The 22,653-nt window shown below is 37.9% G+C and overlaps 1 protein-coding gene across 1 annotated transcript; it reads left to right on the forward strand.

Moving 5' to 3' along the window:
• Positions 1-7,511: 7,511 nt before the first annotated feature.
• Positions 7,512-9,696, forward strand: LOC113329284 (luminal-binding protein 5-like; the record flags this gene model as incomplete). The annotated part of the gene is made up of 2 exons (XM_026576242.1): positions 7,512-7,563; positions 7,784-9,696. Coding segments are annotated over 2 exons (1,965 nt in total), but the record flags the coding sequence as incomplete, so codon positions are not given.
• Positions 9,697-22,653: the final 12,957 nt, after the last annotated feature.

The raw sequence follows: 22,653 nt of genomic DNA on the forward strand, positions 1-22,653 counted from the left end.
TTCCTTAGTGCCTTCCAAGGTTCTGCGTAGATAGCTAAGGTCTGGAGTATAGGTTTTGTGGGTATATCTCTGGTAAGCCCTCCCGAGACTATAACTCGGCCACTAGGGCCACCTAGGGGTTTAAAGGCTTATTGCATACGCTAAATGCAATCGACGATGCCTGCGACAGTGAGTTAGAATTTTATTTTGTAGTTTTGATTTGCTCGGGACTAGCAATAATAAGTTTGGGAGTATTTGATAGACGCATTTATGTGTCTAATTTATCTCAATTGTGTATATTATTAGTGCCCATTGTTGTACTTATTTTGGTTTTTAATCTCCTTGTAGGTGTTTTTGGATAAATAAGTCTTTGAGGCAAAAATTGGCTAAAAATGTGGCCCTTGGATTGCCGTTGATAGGTAGCGGAAAACATCCCAGAAGAATTGCTAAAGGCACCCCTAATTTGGATAAGGGGCACCGCATTTCAGGGAATGTACTAAAGTGACACCGGAACTGGATAGGGGGAGGTCATCTTCAAAATTCAAAACAGAAATTGGCGAAAAAAAAAGGTAGCAGCGACATTAGTTTTTGAGCAGAGATTTGGGCGACTTCGGAGGAGATTCAATGGGCATATTTGGTACCTACGGACTCTAGAAGACATTACAATCCCAGTACAATCAATTGGACCCAGAAAATTGGGCTGGAATACCCGTGAGAAGCAAAGAAAGGGAAAACATAGTACATGTTCTCTGTTGGGTTTTTAGAATATTTTTGAGAGATTTCTGGAGGACTTTGACGCTGGATTAACATGTACATGGTCCTATTCAAGATTATGGAAGAGTTTGGTAGCTATTTTATAGCTAACAGCACGTGAAAAAGCTCAACAGAAGCGATTATCGTTTCAACTGCATGAGAAGAAGAAAAAGAATAATCGCATATTTAGTCGAGATTTATGGATCTGTTGGGCTATATAAGTGTTGGTTTACATCAAAGAAAAGTTTAGAGAGAAATATGAGAGAGTTCAGAGCCGAAACGAGGAAGATACCATTGATTGTTGCTGCTGCTGTTGTTCAAGGAGGAAGACGAAGAACGAAGAACAGACGCTTCTGGAGCGTCTTTCTTCAATAGTACCTACAGCAGAATTACTGTGTCGTTATTTTGCTGCAGTTCAGAAGTATCGTTTACAGGCAGTCTTATTCGAACATTGTAACAGTGACGCTGTAACATTTATACAGCGTTGCAAAAATTTTGTTAAACACCATATCATCAATAAAAACATCTATTAAGCCATTTTGATCAAGTTTTTGATATGATGAGCTAAACCCCTTAGCCAAGGCGACGGAGGAAGCCATTGTTTCATATTTATTATTTATTTGCAATATTTTTACATGATTATTTGCATGGAATTTATATTGGATAATTGATTTTTATTGAATAATTGTGATTCGTTTTGATGGAGCATGCTTAGTTTAAGACTTTTGATGTTTCATGCTTGGTGTTTACATTTATTACTTCAAAAATCTACAAAAGGCATAAAGTTAGAATCACTCTAAAAGAAAAATTGCATGAATATTAATTATTAGAATTTATCAAATAATGGGTCAATGGTGGAATCCAAGTCTTGGTGTTTTTCGCTATAACTTTGAACAACTCTTTTTATTTGCTTGTTTAATTTAAATCTAAAAATTGTTTTCTTCACAAGTCTGAAAAGACCCCTTTTTACCACTACAACTACAATCACTTTTGAAATACCACCAGAAGACGAACGAGAAGGGCAGAGGATAAGGCTACTAGAAGAGAGACCTAAGGAGGTTGCTAGTGGAGGCGAGATATGAAAATCATACGCAACGACGCGAAGAAGGAATAAGGCGCGAGGATAAGAGCAAACGCCATAATCCAGGAAGAAGCATTGGCGAGACAAGAAGAAAGACTGTGGATCAGGAAATCTTACATGAGCTACGTTGATTGAGGGTACAGATGGGAGACTCGCTAAGGCAAGATAATTTGCAATGTATGGAGGAGGAGGGAATATCAGCCGCACTGACTCGTGTAGGGTTGGAAACAACACCAAAAGGAAAGCCAAGGCGGACTGACCAAAAGAATGAAGGGTCACGTCGAGTTAGCATTGAATAGAGTGAAGGACAACGCCTCAGCAAGTGAAAAGGCAATAGAACTGACAGGGCCGCTGGAAAATGATGAATAAATAGAAGAGGACCATGCAAACCATAGATTGCGACATTATTCTCTCTCAATAAAAGGGATAACGTTAACGAAGATATCTCGCTCACTACGTACTTCGTCAATTTTAGATCATTATGTATAACACAACACCTCGCCACTTCTCTCCCACATGAAGAATCAACAACCGAACATACAAGGGAAAAATCAGATCGAAAGAATGGATGATCCCAACAACAACTCATGATCAACAACAACAAGATCAAGGAATGGTGCTTTTATACCACAAAGAAGCTTCGGAACTTCGCAAAAGAATAAGAGGCAAGTATATATTCAAGTTATTATTCTTTCGCTCGTTACTTCATCATCAAAGGTCAAAGTCATCCACTTAAGCACCACACGTCTCGCTCCAAGAAATATACCAAGACGTATTTTTTCTTAAAGATCGCTCTCCAAGCAATACTCGAGGAAAAAAGGGAAAAATGTAGATACCAAAAATTTTGCTCGACATGTGGCGCCCAATGAAAGCCGGTGTTGTATAGCATCGCTAGGATAATCTACATGGTATCTTACCTTAGTTCTCTATCTTCTTCTTCTTCCCCGAAAACTAGATCTAGAGTTCCAAAGACTCATTAATGGAGTCTCATGTAAACACAAAGCATTATAGTGAAAATCATGGATGTAGATCCCTTTATGGATCGAACCATGTAAAAATCTTGAGTCTCCTTTTCATTTCTAGTAAATTTATCTTTGATTTGTAGTTGAAATAAGTTTAAATCTTGAAAAATGAAGTAGAAATGAAAGTTTGGGTGTAGCTATGGATTTTCCGTAGTTACAGTTGCAAACCGGAAGGTTGGTAGATTTTTTTCTTTTCTCTTTACCATTAAGATTTCTTGAATCATATCAAATCTGGTTTACCCTTTTAACCGGTTTTAAGGAAAACTTTCAATGAGCATGTCATGTGCTTGGTGCTACTGGGTGAACCACCATTTAGTGATGTGCATACAGTGTAGACAGGAGTTATTTACCATCAGTAATTGAGTAGTTAAAATCAATCTTTTGCCAAAAATATGGTACTGGTAGAAGTCGTTTGACCTTATGGAATGGAGGCACTTCCATTTTGTCTGTTGGAAATCTTGAATTAGGAAATGACATTCTTCAATTACTTTTTTTTTTGGATAATAGCATAATAATATCGGTCAGCTTGTTTCGATGCAAAGATCTTAATCTAGTATTGCTTGGTTTATCTCCGATTAGACCATCTGCTGCAACAGCTATTGTTCATAAACTACTGAAAGATTTACTTCTCTAGGTACCTCAAGGGGCGTGAAAAGAAGATTTATACGCAACTTGAAGAAGAAGGAATTGCAAGCAAAAATTGAAATTTAGCAGTTTTTGAAGAAGAAGCTAATGATGGTGTCTGACGTGGAGTGAAATCAGCTATCCGAGCTTTATTTATTTGAGCTAGTGTCTCTGAACTAACCAAGATGCTGGAAGGTGCAGTCCACTTGCCGCTCGACATGTGGCGCCCAATGAAAGCCGGTGTTGTATAGCATCGCTAGGATAATCTACATGGTATCTTACCTTAGTTCTCTATCTTCTTCTTCTTCCCCGAAAACTAGATCTAGAGTTCCAAAGACTCATTAATGGAGTCTCATGTAAACACAAAGCATTATAGTGAAAATCATGGATGTAGATCCCTTTATGGATCGAACCATGTAAAAATCTTGAGTCTCCTTTTCATTTCTAGTAAATTTATCTTTGATTTGTAGTTGAAATAAGTTTAAATCTTGAAAAATGAAGTAGAAATGAAAGTTTGGGTGTAGCTATGGATTTTCCGTAGTTACAGTTGCAAACCGGAAGGTTGGTAGATTTTTTTCTTTTCTCTTTACCATTAAGATTTCTTGAATCATATCAAATCTGGTTTACCCTTTTAACCGGTTTTAAGGAAAACTTTCAATGAGCATGTCATGTGCTTGGTGCTACTGGGTGAACCACCATTTAGTGATGTGCATACAGTGTAGACAGGAGTTATTTACCATCAGTAATTGAGTAGTTAAAATCAATCTTTTGCCAAAAATATGGTACTGGTAGAAGTCGTTTGACCTTATGGAATGGAGGCACTTCCATTTTGTCTGTTGGAAATCTTGAATTAGGAAATGACATTCTTCAATTACTTTTTTTTTTGGATAATAGCATAATAATATCGGTCAGCTTGTTTCGATGCAAAGATCTTAATCTAGTATTGCTTGGTTTATCTCCGATTAGACCATCTGCTGCAACAGCTATTGTTCATAAACTACTGAAAGATTTACTTCTCTAGGTACCTCAAGGGGCGTGAAAAGAAGATTTATACGCAACTTGAAGAAGAAGGAATTGCAAGCAAAAATTGAAATTTAGCAGTTTTTGAAGAAGAAGCTAATGATGGTGTCTGACGTGGAGTGAAATCAGCTATCCGAGCTTTATTTATTTGAGCTAGTGTCTCTGAACTAACCAAGATGCTGGAAGGTGCAGTCCACTTGCCGAATAAGTGTATATTCAAAGATCTTAGGTACGAGCTTCTCTTACATTTTTTTCTTCTCAGACCTTTCACCCTATACGGTAAACCGTCGAATCTTAGAGTTCCATAGTTTATCTTGTAACTCGTTCTCTTTCATGATTTCATCTATACATGATCTGCCTCCACATTAGTCATCATTTAGCACCTGGACTGGGGCGGTGCCTGGATTCGAGAAATGGGTGCGTAAGTTATCAATCGACACATGTTTGAGGGGTGCAAAAGGGTTAAAATAACTAAAAATTGGATAAGCTATATCAAATTAGGCTTGTGAGATCACATTGGAGGAGGTGCAATGGCACACCCACCTCGCCATGTGGCTCCGCCACTGCCTGGACAAATGTTCAGTGATGTTTTATGTGTTTGGTAGGAACACTTGCAAAGAAAGATCCCTGGCTTGAGGGCGTGGGAAGTTCCAAGCATAGAACACTCGATGGATTAGGATTGCATACAGTGGAAAATGATACCTTGAGCGTCTTGGCTCCTACGGAAGGTGCATCTGTTCTGTAATTTATTCTTGGTTGCCTGGATGGTGTTAGCCACTTGTTTACAACAAGTTAGAGCAAACAATTCCTGGATTTCTTAAACAAGTCAGAGAATCCTTAAGATAGTCTACTTCCTCAACCGGAAAAAGTGATTTATGAAAGTACCAAATAGACATGAGACTGTTGGAATATACGGTGCATTATAGATCAAGAAGACCAAGTCTGTAACAATACCTTCTAGATTATAGGATCAAGTCAGCTAGTAAATCCTCTAATGTAGATAGATAAGTTTCACCTAGTCAAAGATATGGTTTGTTTCTTTATCTTCTAGGTCCATATCCTATCAACTATAAATAGGATCAATCTTGTAAATGTAAAATATCCCAGCAAGCCTGGAGATCAATCCAATTCACCCTACGGGGTTTCTCAGTGGATGTAGGTCAGTGACCGAACCACTTTAAACATTGTCTTCTTTGATTTCTGTTTTCCGATCTATGAACCCTCGATACCCATAATTTATTATGGTATCAGAGCGGGGAGATCCGCTCAATTGCTTCCGCTTTCTATTTTTCGTTATCGTTTTCATCAATTTTGTTCATTATAATCATCGATAGTAGTCTGTTTTTCCCTATCTATGATTATTTATGTTCCATCAGAGTTGTAGCAAAATAACTCTTCCTTTATGGACGATTCTGTCAACAGTTGGCGTATATCACAAATCTTTCATTATGAAAAGTAGTTTCTGTTTCTAAGCAAGAAATACTGTTTTGCTTCTAATTTAGTCAACTGATTCTATCTTTTTTATGGGTCACAAAAATCACAGAGATGATGTTTTCATATTATCAACTGTTTCCAACAGTACTCAAGGCCAAGCTTTCATGGTGGCTTGACCAATAATCCATGTGCTCTCATACGTTGAGTTTCTTTTTTGATAACTTAATATATTTTTTTTTTTCATCATACTCATTATCTGAGTTTCTATCCATACCTTACAAGTCTTCATGGTAGTATGGATCTTAATTGTTTTTCTCTATTTAGTTCACTGCATCTTTGAATTCTCCGTTAAAGATGCAATCTCAGTCTTCTGTGACTTCTATCCATCATATTCAATGCCCAATATTGTTCAAATATATTTTTGGATATCAAATCCTTTTTTTTTTCCCGAACATCTTTCATATCTTGGGAAATTATCCAAATCACGACTAATATCATCAGTGAACAAAGAAAATATCGTCCTCTCAGCATCTCAACATCATAAGTTTCAAGTAAAGAGGTTGTATAGTACTCACGTTTTGGCATAGAAAAAATTCGTGGGTTCTATAATCTTTATCATTATTGTACTGTACATCGCATCAATGTATGCTTTTGAGTCTATCAGTACATATCACTTTCAGTGATTGTCATTCTAAACGAGGTTTTATCTTGTTCTCAAAATTTGTTTGTTCATTCTCTCAAGAACATTCAAATCAATTCTGAAAATATTTTCTATTTTCGAACTTCTTGCCATTTCTGGTAATCAAGATAAGTTTCAAAATCAAGTCAAGACCTGTTTCAGCAGTTCGATGCTCGTTTTGCCTCATTATTGTGTGTCTTAATTGATGATCCAGTTCGTCTCAAGCGTGATCTTCGAAGTCCAAGTACAAGATATGGAGGAAGATATTGAAGAAGAACAATCAAATTGCAGCTTTTAATTACATGAGAAAGCCAGCTCATAAAGTTCAATCGCCATGGTCCGTGAAAGAAGATCATATACCATTATCGAAGTACGTTATACAAAGTTTCTTTACAAGGTTTCTTTTCAAGATGTTGTCCAAGTTGCACACTTCAATTCTCTCTGTGTCCAACTTGTGGGGGGGTGTTGGAATATACGGTGCATTATAGATCAAGAAGACCAAGTCTGTAACAATACCTTCTAGATTATAGGATCAAGTCAGCTAGTAAATCCTCTAATGTAGATAGATAAGTTTCACCTAGTCAAAGATATGGTTTGTTTCTTTATCTTCTAGGTCCATATCCTATCAACTATAAATAGGATCAATCTTGTAAATGTAAAATATCCCAGCAAGCCTGGAGATCAATCCAATTCACCCTACGGGGTTTCTCAGTGGATGTAGGTCAGTGACCGAACCACTTTAAACATTGTCTTCTTTGATTTCTGTTTTCTGATCTATGAACCCTCGATACCCATAATTTATTAGAGACCACCTAAAAAAAGGACCAACCATATTTTTCCGAGACAATTTGTTTTGCCAGATGTCATATTATAATTGTTCCAATGACCATCATCTAATAACTCCACCTAAACCAAAAATTATTCGTTTCCTATTCTATTTGTATTTCTGTTTGGAATAGGAATAGAAATAGGTGTACGAGAACAAGTAGGAAAGCTCCCCTGATACGAGAGTTATATAAAGGGAGCAGGTACCTCAGCAAAACACACACATTGGCTTCTACAGGAGCTAGCTTTTCTTTGTCCTTCAAGGTATGGACGTGTCTTCTTCGAAAAATCGCGGGTTGTCATCATCTTCATTAAAGGTATTCTTAATCCTCTTATGCAGTGTTTTATGTGTATTTTCCGTAGTAGCCAAAGAGGAAGCAACGGCAAAGTTCGGAACAGTGATTGGTATTGATCTTGGTACGACCTATTCATGTGTTGGTGTTTACAAGAACGGACATGTCGAAATCATAGCAAACGACCAAGGTAACCGTATTACACCATCTTGGGTTGGTTTTACTTCTTTAGGAGAACGTTTGATCGGTGAGGCTGCAAAGAATCAAGCACCTGCGAATCCCGAGAGAACTTTCTTCGATAGCAAAAGACTTATCGGAAGATTGTTTGGCGATAAAGATGTACAAAAAGATATAAAACTCTTACCGTATAACGTCGTGAATAAAGATGGAAAGCCTTATGTTGGGGTAACGCTCAAGGATGGGGAAGCTAAAGTTTTCAGCCCTGAGGAAATCAGTGCGATGGTACTAACTAAGATGAAGGAGACAGCTGAAACGTTTCTTGGAAAGAAAGTTAAGGATGCCGTTATCACTGTACCAGCTTATTTCAATGATGCTCAGAGACAGGCTACAAAGGATGCTGGTGTGATTGCTGGATTGAATGTAGTAAGAATCATCAACGAGCCAACTGCAGCTGCAATCGCCTATGGTTTGCATAAAAAAGGTGAAGAGAAGAACATCCTTGTTTTTGACCTTGGTGGTGGTACATTCGACGTCAGCATCTTGAATATTGATAATGGGGTTTTTGAGGTTCTTTCGACAAACGGTGACACGCATTTGGGAGGTGAGGACTTTGATCACAGGGTTATGGATTACTTCATTAAATTGATCAAGAAGAAGCATGGAAAGGACATTAGCAACGACAACAAGGCTCTTGGGAAGCTAAGGAGGGAGTGTGAACGTGCTAAGAGAGCGTTGAGTAACCAACATTCGGTGAGAGTTGAGATTGAGTCTCTATACGACGGCTTGGATTTCTCTGAATCACTTACCCGTGCTCGTTTCGAAGAATTGAACACTGATCTATTCAAGAAGACCATGGGACCTGTGAAGAAGGCTATGGCTGATGCTGGACTAGAAAAAAACCAGATTGATGAGATTGTCCTTGTTGGTGGAAGTACTAGGATTCCCAAGGTTCAACAGCTCATTAAAGAATACTTCAACGGCAAAGAGCCAAACAAAGGTGTCAACCCTGATGAGGCTGTTGCTTACGGTGCTGCTGTACAAGGAGGTATCTTGAGCGGAGAGGGTGGTGATGAAACCAAAGATGTTCTTCTTTTGGATGTCGCACCACTTACTCTCGGTATCGAAACCGTTGGCGGTGTGATGGCCAAGGTTATCCCTAGGAACACAGGTATCCCAACCAAGCGATCTCAATTTTTTACCACTTACCAGGATCAGCAGACCATTGTCTCCATACATGTTTTCGAAGGTGAAAGAAGTCTCACAAAAGACTGCAGGGAACTTGGAAAGTTTGATCTTTCTGGACTTGCTCCAGCTACAAGGGGAATCCCTCAGATTGAAGTCACATTCGAGGTTGATGCCAATGGTATTCTTAATGTAAGAGCTGAAGACAAAGCAAGTGGAAAGGCAGAGAAGATCACTATCACAACTGAAAAGGATCGCTTGAGCCAAGAGGAGATTGACCGAATGGTTAAAGAAGCGGAGGATTTCGCAGAGGAAGATAAGAAGGTCAAGGAAAATATCGAGGCGAGAAACAGCTTGGAGAGTTATGTGTACAACATGAAGACGCAGGTCAATGATAATGACAAGCTTGCAGACAAGCTGGAATCAGATGAGAAAGAGAAGATTGAGGAAGCAGTAAAGGAGGCTCTTGAATGGCTTGATGAGAACCAAGCAGCTGACAAGGAAGATTACGACGAGAAATTCAAGGAAGTAGAAGCTGTTTGTAATCCAATCATCACTGCCGTGTATCAGAGATCTGGTGGAGCTCCTGGTGCTGGATCACAAGAAGATGCTGACGAGCTTTAGGAAATTTCCCTTTGTGTTTCATTTTTTTCTCTCTTTTTGTTTGTTTTATTGATTTTGATGACTAATCCGGTCTGCTATAGTACTAAATGAAATTTATGAGCCTTATTTTTTTTTTTTTTTAAATCATGCATTCAGCTTTAATTTGATGGTCAAAACCTGACTTCTGATTTAGCTCGATCTATTTTGTTTTTGTCCTTTCATTCCCTTTCAAAATCCGAAAGATGAAGACCTGATAGGAAATTTGTAAGGCTTCAAATAGGACACATTCACTACATGTCGATATATTGGTCCCAGCTCATAGCTTCCAGGTGAAGAAGAGAAGTGAATGCTCAAGAGATTTGGTGCATTAAGTCGAGATAAGTGGACGCAAAATCATATCTCAGTCACTCAGCAGCCAGCATTAACTCATGCATGATTTGTGGCAAGTTAGGCTTACAACAAGCAATTGTTTTCCCTGACAATGTTATACAGTCATATACTTGCTAGATCATGCAGTGCATTGCAATGCCGTGCCATGTATATATGCATTCATTTACCTTATGAATCCTGGTCTGGGGTACCACGAAAAATCAATTTGGATTTTACCTAATAATAGGAAGTGAAGGTGGTGCATGATAACCTTTGAAAGAACTTGTATGTAGTACATGATAGCAAGATTTAATCTATCTGATCCTCTCCGCGTTTTGTACCACAGATAAGCTATACGTACTTCATTACACCAAAACCATAACACCAGTATTCATGATCTACTTATGAAAATAATCTAGGATACACTTCACTCAATTCGACTACTCAAATGCTGAGTAGTACTACAAACTTTTTTTTGCCGAAGAATATTTTCTCATGCAATCGGTTATTCGATCTCTTGCAAACCAACCGAAAGTAATCATAGAAGTATAGAAGTGGATGCTGAAGCTAATTAATTAATTAATTAATTAATAATATGATTTCAAGTGAATTTCCTCTCATGTGGTTAAAAGCTGAATCAAGCTCTTTTCTTAGAGCTTCTGGCCCCATTAAATATATTTAGACCAATAAGAGTTTCCTGTTTTTTCATACCACCAATTTTTCGACCCCACTTCTCTACCTTTCCGTGGTATAATATTTTTTAAGGAAACCCTATAATTATTTTTCCTCTCTTTTTCGCTCATGCCCTCCTCTTCCCCGCTCTTTCTTTTTGTTGCCTCCCGACTTCTACTTATCTTTATTCTTTCTTCTGCTTTCTTATTCGTTCTGATTCATCATATATTGTGATATTGATTAACTGTTTATTTATTTGTTTGTTAACAAGTGCCAAACGAGAAATCTTAACCGGGTATGAACTGGCTTTTGATTTCTGTTTTATTCTTCTTCTTTTGTTCGAATAACGCAAATTATGCATTGAACGAGATTACGGTCTTTAATTGGTTATTGATCAATATTATTAAGTTTGATATTTGATTAAGAAGTTACTACACAATACAAATGTCTGAAGTCCAAGCTTCTAATGGGATGAAGCCAAGGAAGTCGGGAATTTTTTTTTTTTGATTAAAAGAGAAGATTTCTTAAAGAATTAAGAATGTATAATGAATCTACCAGCGGTATATGAAAGAAACAAAACAAAACGGATGATTACATAGAGATAGAGTTCCATGTACAGAGCACAGAATTTGAAAATTTCAAATGGACACGGTTACCTGTTGCTGCCGCCCAAGACAACACAGAAGATTTATCTTCTAGAATCAGGTCGTCATCAGTCTCATATAGATACTTCTCTTCAAAACGTCTGCAATTCCTTTCCCTCCAAATGATATTGATGATCGTCGTAGGTATTAATCCCCAAATATAATTTCCTGAACTTGAAAAGTTATTGTGATGCCACATATTTTCCAAACTTATCATCGAGGTAGAAAAAACCCAAGTCCATCCAGTATTAGGTAAGAGACCGGACCAAATCTTATACGTGATTCTGCAGTGAAGAAAAAGATGGTCTTGCGTCTCAACACCAACTCCACACAAAACGCACGAGTTATACAGATCCATACCTTTAAGATGCAACACATAAATGTATTTAGCTTCCCATGTAAAAGATACCACATTAAAATGTTTATCTTTGGAGGAATTGCTGATTTCCAGATAAATTTAAAAAGAAAATTAGTAACCCCATAATCGGCAACCAACTTAGCATAAAGTGATTTTACTATGAATACACCCGAAGTGTTAAGATTCCACCTTCTCGTATCTGGCAGTGCATCTTGAACTGGAGGATTATCACCAATAATATTAATGAGGACAACATATTCTTCTACCTCTAGGTTTGTAAGAACTATCTTGATGTCAAACATTATATTTCCTTGCAATGACACCATGTCTGCTAACGTAGCATTCATGTGTCTCGATAACTTGTAAAGAGTAGGTGATACAGACGCTTGAGGAAGTTCTCCACACCAAATATCATTCCAAAAAGCAATGGTGTTGCCCGAATGAACAAAAAGTGTTGAATTTTCACTTAGTAAGCTTGAAGTTTCATCAATTCCACGCCAACATTAAACTCCATACGCTTGATTTATATTTCCAGGAATCCAATTGGAAAAATCAGAACCGTACTTGTCTGCTACAATCTTATACCAAAGTTTATTCTTTCGACACCAAACCTCTAAGACCATTTAGACAATAAAGATAAACTCATTATGATGAGTTAACAAACACCAAGACAACCATTTTCTTTTGTTGCTTGAACAAGATCCTAGTTAACCAAGTGTAAGGTCTTTGCACCCTCCTTGTATTCCCACAGAAAATTACACATCTTCTTTTTCAGAGTCTTAATAACTGAAATAGGCTCCTTAAACAAGGAAAATTAATAAGTGGGTAGAAAAGATAAGATACATTTTAGAAGAGCAAGCTTACGTCCTCTAGATAAAGATTTTCTCCTCCACACAGATAACCTAGCATCAAACTTCTCTATAATTGGATCCCATATTAGTTTTGAACCAGACTTTGCACTAAGTGGCATCCCCAAATACATAAATGTTAAACAATCAGTTGAACAGATTAATTCTTCTGCCCAAGTAGATAGGTGAAGAACATCTCCAATAGCAATGAGGCGAGTTTTATAAGTATTTACCTTTAGGACGACAATAAACTCAAAACAATGCAATGCAGAAAACAAGTTGTGTAACTCCTCCTTTTTGTTATCGACAAAGAAAATAGTGTCATCTGCATAATGAAGGTGATTGACTATGATATTTTTGGGTGAAACATAGAAGCCACTAAATAGGCCTTGATTAGCTATTCTGTCCATGAATCTAGAAAAACCCTCCATTGCAATATTGAATAAAAGTGGAGAAACCGGACAACCTTGCCTAACACATCTTGTAGTGGTAAAATATATCCAAAAGAAGAACCATTGATGAGAACCGAGAAAGAATAAGTAGAATAACAGAACCTTAACCAATTACACCATTTCCTACCGAAACCCATTTGACGAAGCACAAATTCGAGATATCTCCAGTTGATTCTGTCAAACGCCTTCTCGAGTTCAATTTTGCACACGTTACCAGCATTTCCAGACCTAAGTCTAGAATCTACCAATTCATTAGAAATTAAAGTACCGTCAATTATCTGCCTACCTTCAATATATGCACATTGCACTGGCGAAATAAGTTTATCCATAACAAGTTTAAGCCTTGTAGCTAGAACTTTTGCTATGATCCTGTATACGCTAGTAAGAAGGAAAATAGGTCTACAATATTTACAGTTTCAATATGATCCTTCTTTGGTACAAGAGTAATGATATTAGAGTTATGTTTAGAGTTGATAATACTTGTAGTGAAAAATTCATTCACAGTACCCAAAATATCTTCTTTGACTAAATGCCAACACTTCTGAAAAACACATGACTGGGAAGCCATCTGGACCTGGGGATTTAGCATTAGCTAAATATTTGATAGCATGAAGAACCTCTTCTTTAGTGAAATTAGATTCAAAAATAGAGAACTTGTACAGGTAATAGTATCGAACTCAATTCCCTCTAAGACAGGTCTTATTATTCTTCTTCAGTAAAAAGAGTTTTGTAGTACTCCACAGTATGATCTTGTAGCCTACCTCTATCAGAAATAACTCATTGTCGATGTGAAGTTGTTGGATTCTATTGTATCTTCTTCTAGCCGATGCACTATAATAAAAAATGAGGTATTATGGTCTTTCTTGCATCCATGAAGTCTCCTCCATCTTTGAAATCTTTTCAAACTCAAAATTTTTTAAAATTTGCATACTCCGTTCCTCTTCAGTAAGAATATTATCTTCCGCGAATCTTCCAGTGCTTGTATGTCGAGAGAGAGAAATTGCATCCAGTCGTTCCCTCGAGAGATTGCATTAGCTTTGTATTGGTGTGTCCAACAACTTCTTTTTCCAGACCTTTAGCTTCTCTTTAAGTTCTTATAATTTTTTCCAAATCACGGTGCTTGGGGTACCTGTAAAACAAAAGGAAAGCCACCAATCTTCTAGTAATTGTAAGAATCCATTCTCCAAAGAACCACATAACCTTCAAACATGAAAGGACTAGTTCACCAGGATGGGTCAGAAATATCTAAAAGGAGTGGGATGTGATCATAGGTTGGTCTATCTTTGGCTAAATGAGAAGAAGGATGCCCCCTACAGTCCCGGTCTCCCTTTAGCAGATGCCTGGAAATGGGTCACCCCTTAGTAATTAGGTTACCCCTTATCCAAAGTGAGAGTCCGTATAGTAATTTCTCCCACGAGCGCAAAAACCACTTTTTTAGCCAATTTCGCCGCAAAAGCTTATTTCTCCAAAAATACCTACAGGGACATAAAAAGCCATAATAAATATAAAATCGAGCACTAATAATATTACAATTGAGATTATATAAGACACAAAAATGTGCCTATCAAATACCCCCAAACTATTATTTGCTAGTCCTCGAGCAAATCAAATAGAAAATAAAATCCTAACTCACTGTCGCAGGCATCGTCGATTGCATTTAGCGTATGCAACAAGCCTTTAAACCCCTAGGTGGCCCTAGTGGCCGAGTTATAGTCTCGGGAGGGCTTACAAGAGATATACCCACAAAACCTTAATACTCCAGACCCTAGCTATCTACAACGAACCTTGGAAGGCACTAAAGAATCTCCTTGGTTGGCATACTTATTGACTACAAGAGGAAGTACCCTGATGCGAAATTCCAATTGATGTACACGAGTTTGCACTCAAGCATACTAAAATTCATATATAAGTGACAGAGCTCTACTCAGATAGTTGCACTATGGACATCATATTCGGAGTCAAACTAATCACATGGAAAGATTAAGAGATGGATATAGAAAAACATAGATGGTTTTGATTTTACTAAGTGAACGGCGTTTCCCATATCTGTCTGAAGGCCTCCGCCAAAATGAACCTATCCTAATGGATTGAGATACTAGTCTGACTAATATCAACACACTGGCATATACAAGGGAACCAGTGGTCGATAACCTAACTCTAGGTCAACACAACTGGCATATACAAGGGTACCAGTGGTCGACTTTATTGAATTTTCCTTTTGGTCGTCGAATGGTCTGGTCAAATTTTTTTTTTTTCCTTTTTTTTTTCAACTGTTTTTTTCAATTTTTTTTTTCAACCTTTTTTTTTTTTTGTAACTCAATCACTCTAATTCATCCTAGCATTGGTAACAACTTGAATCGTGGGCCCCACCTATCACTTAGAGAAACATGGTTTAAAAACAAAATAAAAAAAAATAGAAGTGAAAAGGACTCAACGAGATATGGTGAAACTATCATGTTATTTCTAACACCTGAGCTCTGTGCTTTTATGAATAGACTCTTTAGATGTTTCCATCTATTCAGATTGGTTCCTCAACTCCTACAACCAAAATGCTTCCATCCACTTAGATTGGTTAGTGCCATCCTAAATACGCATAAATTTCTAGGCTCTGGAGTTTATTTATTCATACTGCAACTAAAAAGTTTCTCCCATACCCCCAAACTTAAATCTAACATTGTCCTCAATGTTCTAAAGATGAAATTAAAAGCATGAACAAGGAGAAACTGTTACCATTTGAAGCAAAAGAGATAAGGAAAGATATTACCGTGTTGCATGAGATTGGGTTACCTCCCAAGAAGTGCTAAGTTTAAAGTCTTCAGCCAGACATAGAAAAGGTTTAGTCAACTCGAACCGTATAACAGTAGCCTGTGGGAAAAAAAAGAGCTGACAAAAGGAAACTGCAGTGAACCAAGAAAATGTACAAGACTAGCATGCCCTTACCTAGTTTCTGGATAACTATCGCTAATTGCGGTTCAGGTTCAGGTTCTATGAAGGGGTCTAAATAGACTATTTTCCTCGGATGCATTTCCTCATAGGTAGGATCCAAATTATTAGGTCCTAGAGTCTGGAAAAACTCAGATAAGAACCTGGAATCACAAAATAACCTAAATAATTTAGGATCCTCTAAGTCAATTAGGTATGACTTACATAGTTGACCACAGTCAGAGTAGTGGTCATTCTGAAGCAAATGTGTCGATTCTAATTTCCTAAAGTACTTAGGCTTAGTCTCAGAACTTAATAAGTGACACATTTGAAATCTATACGTTCCCACAATTGGAAGAAAACTATTTGGTGGGAAAACAAAGTCAATCTGGGTATCATAGCCTGGGCAAACCACATCAACCAGAGGATGGGTTTCTAACGACTGAATTTTTTCAGGACATCATTAGGTTCGGGAAAACGAGTATGAAGGTAATCTTGCAAAATGGTCGAGGCAGAGATATCAAGTCCTAAGTGTGTGGACTTTCTGAGAGTTAAAGGTAAGGCACTAGGAAAGTGATAATCACCCCCAAACTTAGAGTTTTCAGTGTCTCTAGATAGACCTCTAATTATTTCTTGAATTTCCGTATCTTCAGAGTCCTTAAAATATTCAAGAGATTCTTCTAAGTTATTATCAGGTAGTGCATCTTTACTCATCTCTACGGGTCTATCTTCTTCTTCCAAGACTATTGTTTCTAAGTCGCTAGACTCTAAAACAGTATTTTCGAAATGAACCCGTTCCTCTAAACCACTATCGGCTTCGTAATCAAAAGGAAAAACTACATCGTCTAAAACGGTGGTATTAATCAAATCCTTGTCCTTTTGAATAGGTGAATAATCATAAAAATTATTTGGATTTGAACTAGAAATAATATAATCACTATACAGCTCAATTGGATTACTAGACTCCTGATCACTATGCCTACATATTTCAGATTCTTCATTACTGCTATCCTCATCATCATAGTACGAAGATGATTGAACCTTATCTAAATAAGTAGTGTCTTTTATTCTAACCTCGTCCTCTAGATTAGGCAAATATTCACTATTTACATCAAGGGTAAAATTGGAAACACTATTTTGGAAATTTAGATCTTTTAGAGAAGTTCTATTCTGGGTCTCTAACAAAAGATTTTGGGCCGACTCACATGAATTCCTAATCTAGGAAATCAGGTAAATCAGGTAAAGAAAGTTCACTCATTGCATTTTCGTCCATAACTAAGTTATTCATTTCAGCGAACTTAGTGTTGTCTCAGCTAACTTACGTGTCGACTCAAGTAAAGAGGAATTAGCAGAATTTTTCTCGTATGACTGATGGTTGTGAGGATAGTGATTGGGCTCACCATGGTATGAACCATAACCTTGAAAAGTTTGGCGTTCCCAACCACTATTCCCACCATGGTAATAAAACTGATGATGTCCATATTCAAATTCAGGTCGATATTCATTGTATTGGCTTCTATCATACCAGCTCGACATTCTTAATTGCAAGGGAATTCTACACAATCACAAACAAGGCTGACTCGACCAAATCAAACCTATAAAATCTAGCAAACAAAAAGCATGATGGCTCCACTTAGATTGTTTCTAGACCAGCTTCTATCTTTCGAAAGGGAATTCGTTACAATTTAAGCAAACCCCTCTGGAATCAATCCGAGTCAAAGTAAGTTGAATTGAGGCGAGGGAAGCTCAGTGGAGCTTTGATACCCAAGGCCTCACCGCTATCACAAGGCGGCGCAGTCACGCATTCAACTACAGAAACCATCATGAACTTTGAGTGTGCTTAAAGAGCAACCAATATTTTTCGAACGAGTTTCCTATTAAGCTCGTTACCCTATGGTCTCGTTCTATTCCAAATTTTAGCTTGGGTTCGCGTTAGGTTTCGTTTTCCTAAGGCGGGCAAGAAGGGAGCGGTGATGAAATCCAAACCCTTATCTTGTATTGGCCAGGCCTTGCCCTTTACTAAATTTAAAAACAGTCCAAATTCGTCCTCAATCAATGAATCACCTTAAGGAATACAGTAAACCCGCTGACAGGAGATTCGCGAGTGTTTCGATGGACTTACCTCCCGTACCAGACGGGGGATGAACCGTTGAAGTCGACTCGGGCCACGACTCCTATGTCATGTACGAACCCGAGGGGCCGAGACGATAGTAATCGTCGTCCTTCCCTGCACACAGTTTATATAATTTTTTTTTGTTTAATAATACCCTTCCGTAGGGTTAAAAAAAAGAAATAAAGTCCAATTGTTTAAAGTCCAATTGTTTAAAGTCCAAAGTCAAAATAAATAAAAAAAATTACAGTTTTCCTCACACACTCTAAAAAAAATTAAAAATTAAAAATTAAAATTAAATCCTAAAATTGTCTTTTTTCTTTCTTTTCGCTTTAAGCTTTTTCCTCTCCAAGTCCTTAGTGCTCCACTTCGAACCTGTAAATCAAAGAAAAAAAGACAAAGTAAAAAGGAACAAATAATAAAAAAAAAAAACCTAAAAATAAAATAAAAATAAATCTATATACAAGTCCGCGTCGGCGGCGCCATTTTGTTGTATATTTGATGCGTAAATAAGGATTCGATGCTCGGACTTGAAAAGATTTAAAACAAAAATATATACAAAATTTGTCACAGGATCAAGAGATACTGGGACTCAGGATTTCACCAATTCTTATACTCATGCGAATCAACTATTAATTCTAGACAATTATAGCTTAATGATAACAAATATCGACTCTTCTTTGCCAAAATAGATTTTGTAAAGTATTAGATGTAAATCATAAGCATGATGCATCAAGAGTTCCTCAGACTAAGCATACATCATCAGATAAAATCACAAACAATCAAGAAAAATCATAAATCACTCATAATAGTGCAAATAGTCATAAAAGAATTAAATAAATTACATGCATAAAGAATGGTTTCCTCCATCATCCCAGTATGGGGTTTAGCTATTCATAATAATCATGTTCTAAAAATATATTTGATGCTCAAAATATGATTAAAAGAGTCAAAAGCTATGAAACAATGATTCTAAGACTCACAAGATGTTTAAAAGATTGAAAAAGGATAAAACAGAGGATCTACGACCCTCAGTAAGCGTCCAGAAAGAAACGATAGATGGTAACTGCTGCTGAAGAACGACACTTCCTCTCTGCTTGCACTGTTGAAGAACGACGGCCCTGGAGGGTCCGTTCTTCGTCTTCTTCTTCCTCCTCGATCAGCAGCAGGAAGCTTTCCTGCAACTCCTGTTCTTCGCCTCTGCAACCTCCTCTGGTCTCCGATCGACCCCAAAACTCTTGATCCTCTTCTCTCACTTCGTACCAGCCTTTTTATATACCCAATCAGCTCCAAAAATCCCGAGAAAATCTCTTCTATCGGCAACTATTCTTTTTTCTTCTTCTCTGCGTGCAGTTGAGAAAATCTCTCCTGTTACTCTGTACGCGTTTTTTAGATATAAAATTGCCACCAAACTCTTATCAAGACTTGAACAGGACCAAGTATAGTTTACTTCAACGTAAAACTCTCCCAGAATCTCTTAAAAATAGCTTTGAAAGTTAAACAGAGAGTACGTGTCCTGTTTGGACTTTGATCGCTTCCTCCGACTTATACAGCCCAATTGGTTGGGTTAAATCACTTGTAACAGGCCTTTTTAGTCTATTAGAGTCCATCCCAGTCGAGTTTGGCGATTGAGTCTCTTTAGAAATCGTCCAACAATCGAATCCTAAAAACTGTTCGTGAAACATTTCTTTTCCCGCCAAAACGTTAATTTGAAATGTGAAGAAGGATGCCCCCTAGCCAGTCCCGGTCTCCCTTTAGCAGATGCCTGGAAATGGGTCACCCCTTAGTAATTAGGTTACCCCTTATCCAAAGTGAGATTCCGTATAGTAATTTTCTCCCACGAGCGCAAAAACCACTTTTTAGCCAATTTCGCCGCAAAAGCTTATTTCTCCAAAAATACCTACAGGGACATAAAAATCCATAAAATATAAAATCGAGCACTATAATATAACAATTGAGATTATATAAGACACAAAATGTGCCTATCAAATACCTCCAAACTTATTATTTGCTAGTCCTCGAGCAAATCAAATAGAAAATAAAATCCTAACTCACTGTCGCAGGCATCGTCGATTGCATTTAGCGTATGCAACAAGCCTTTAAACCCCTAGGTGGCCCTAGTGGCCGAGTTATAGTATCGGAGGGCTTACAAGAGATATACCCACAAAACCTTAATACTCCAGACCTAGCTATCTACAACGAACCTTGGAAGGCACTAAAGAATCTCCTTGGTTGGCATACTTATTGACTACAAGAGGAAGTACCCTGATGCGAAATTCCAATTGATGTACACGAGTTTGCACTCAAGCATACAAAAATTCATATATAAGTGACAGAGCTCTACTCAGAACTAAAATTCCAATTGGGTTGCCTGACTATGGGGGCGGTAGTGAGAATGACTAATGAATTAAGCTTCCAAAAGCCTCTAAACAAGCATCATCAAAGACAAACTTAACATCTTTGCAAAGAGGAAAAAGATATCAATTTTAGTATCTATTATGAATTTTAGTATGCTTGAGTGCAAACTCGTGTACATCAATTGGAATTTCGCATCAGGGTACTTCTTCCTGTAGTCAATAAGTATGCCAACAAGGAGATTCCTTAGTGCCTTCCAAGGTTCTGCGTAGATAGCTAAGGTCTGGAGTATAGGTTTTGTGTGGGTATATCTCTGGTAAGCCCTCCCGAGACTATAACTCGGCCACTAGGGCCACCTAGGGGTTTAAAGGCTTATTGCATACGCTAAATGCAATCGACGATGCCTGCGACAGTGAGTTAGAATTTTATTTTGTAGTTTTGATTTGCTCGGGACTAGCAATAATAAGTTTGGGAGTATTTGATAGACGCATTTATGTGTCTAATTTATCTCAATTGTGTATATTATTAGTGCCCATTGTTGTACTTATTTTGGTTTTTAATCTCCTTGTAGGTGTTTTTGGATAAATAAGTCTTTGAGGCAAAAATTGGCTAAAAATGTGGCCCTTGGATTGCCGTTGATAGGTAGCGGAAAACATCCCAGAAGAATTGCTAAAGGCACCCCTAATTTGGATAAGGGGCACCGCATTTCAGGGAATGTACTAAAGTGACAGTGACACCGGAACTGGATAGGGGGAGGTCATCTTCAAAATTCAAAACAGAAATTGGCGAAAAAAAAAGGTAGCAGCGACATTAGTTTTTGAGCAGAGATTTGGGCGACTTCGGAGGAGATTCAATGGGCATATTTGGTACCTACGGACTCTAGAAGACATTACAATCCCAGTACAATCAATTGGACCCAGAAAATTGGGCTGGAATACCCGTGAGAAGCAAAGAAAGGGAAAACATAGTACATGTTCTCTGTTGGGTTTTTAGAATATTTTTGAGAGATTTCTGGAGGACTTTGACGCTGGATTAACATGTACATGGTCCTATTCAAGATTATGGAAGAGTTTGGTAGCTATTTGATGAGTGCCTAATATTGTATATATTTATCCCTTTTTGTTGGCATTTAACTCATCTTTTATGCATTAATTCTACATTTTATCCCATATTCTGTATTTTCATTGTTTTCAAGAATAAATATTTTTCTTACTTAATTTTGCATTTTTAGGTAATAAATAAAGTTCGGATGAGTCGCGGGGCAAAAAGAGCAGAAAAGTAGTGAAAATCCGGGAGAAATTACGCAAGGAAGCCGCAAAGAATGGTGCGCACAACCTCATTTTCTACACACAAAAGCGCCTCCGTTCTCAGCCATCAGATCATTTCTCAGAAGCATCCGACGGTCGCTCCTTCATAGAGCATCAAAATCTGAAGTCTATGCCGAGCACCACAGCGATGAAATTTCAAGCCTTCAGATTAGATGGTAGTTGAATCCAACGGTCGCTCCCTTGCTGTTCATCAACGTTTGATATCTCCGCGTTACACTACAACACCTAACTCCATCTGGCGTCGTTGATTTTGTTGTATTATATAATCCAGCGGTCGCTACAAGCTTCACTTCATCTCACCGTCCGATTGATCTTTCATCTCCCTATCCCACGGCTCAGCGTCGCAGATCATCAAACTCGATACACTCGCCTCACACCCTAGCGACCGAGCACCTACACCTCAAACAAACGCACCCTTCCCTTTCTCCATCGAACCATCTCCTCCATCAACCCCCTCTGCAGAACCACCATACTCTGTACCACCACCATGTCCGTCTCCATCACCACCACCTCACCCCAAATCACTCCACTATTTTCTCCCCAAATCACTCTACCTATACCCATCATCACTATCACGTTTTACATCAACTAATCTCCTCAATTTCTCATCTCTGCCGACTGAAACCCTAGGTGAGAAATTGAAGATATAAGTTGATGTTAGAGCAGCAATTGGAGCGGGAGATGACTCAGGAAGAGAAATAGAAGGATGGGTCGACGAGATGGAGCGAGAATTTCATCAACAGTAGGTAATTGGCAAAACCTAATTTTACTGACTTTGGGGAAAATTGGGGGAAAACCTAATTTTGTGTAATGGGTATAAATTGGTGTTGGGGGAAGTATTAGAGAGGAGACTATTTACCTCTCTGGACTAGCCAGTAGAGAATTGGAGAAAAATTTTATGAACTAAAAATTTTAGCACT

Source organism: Papaver somniferum, unplaced genomic scaffold (genome assembly GCF_003573695.1).
Source record: "Papaver somniferum cultivar HN1 unplaced genomic scaffold, ASM357369v1 unplaced-scaffold_115, whole genome shotgun sequence".
NCBI classification, from domain to species: Eukaryota; Viridiplantae; Streptophyta; class Magnoliopsida; order Ranunculales; family Papaveraceae; genus Papaver; species Papaver somniferum.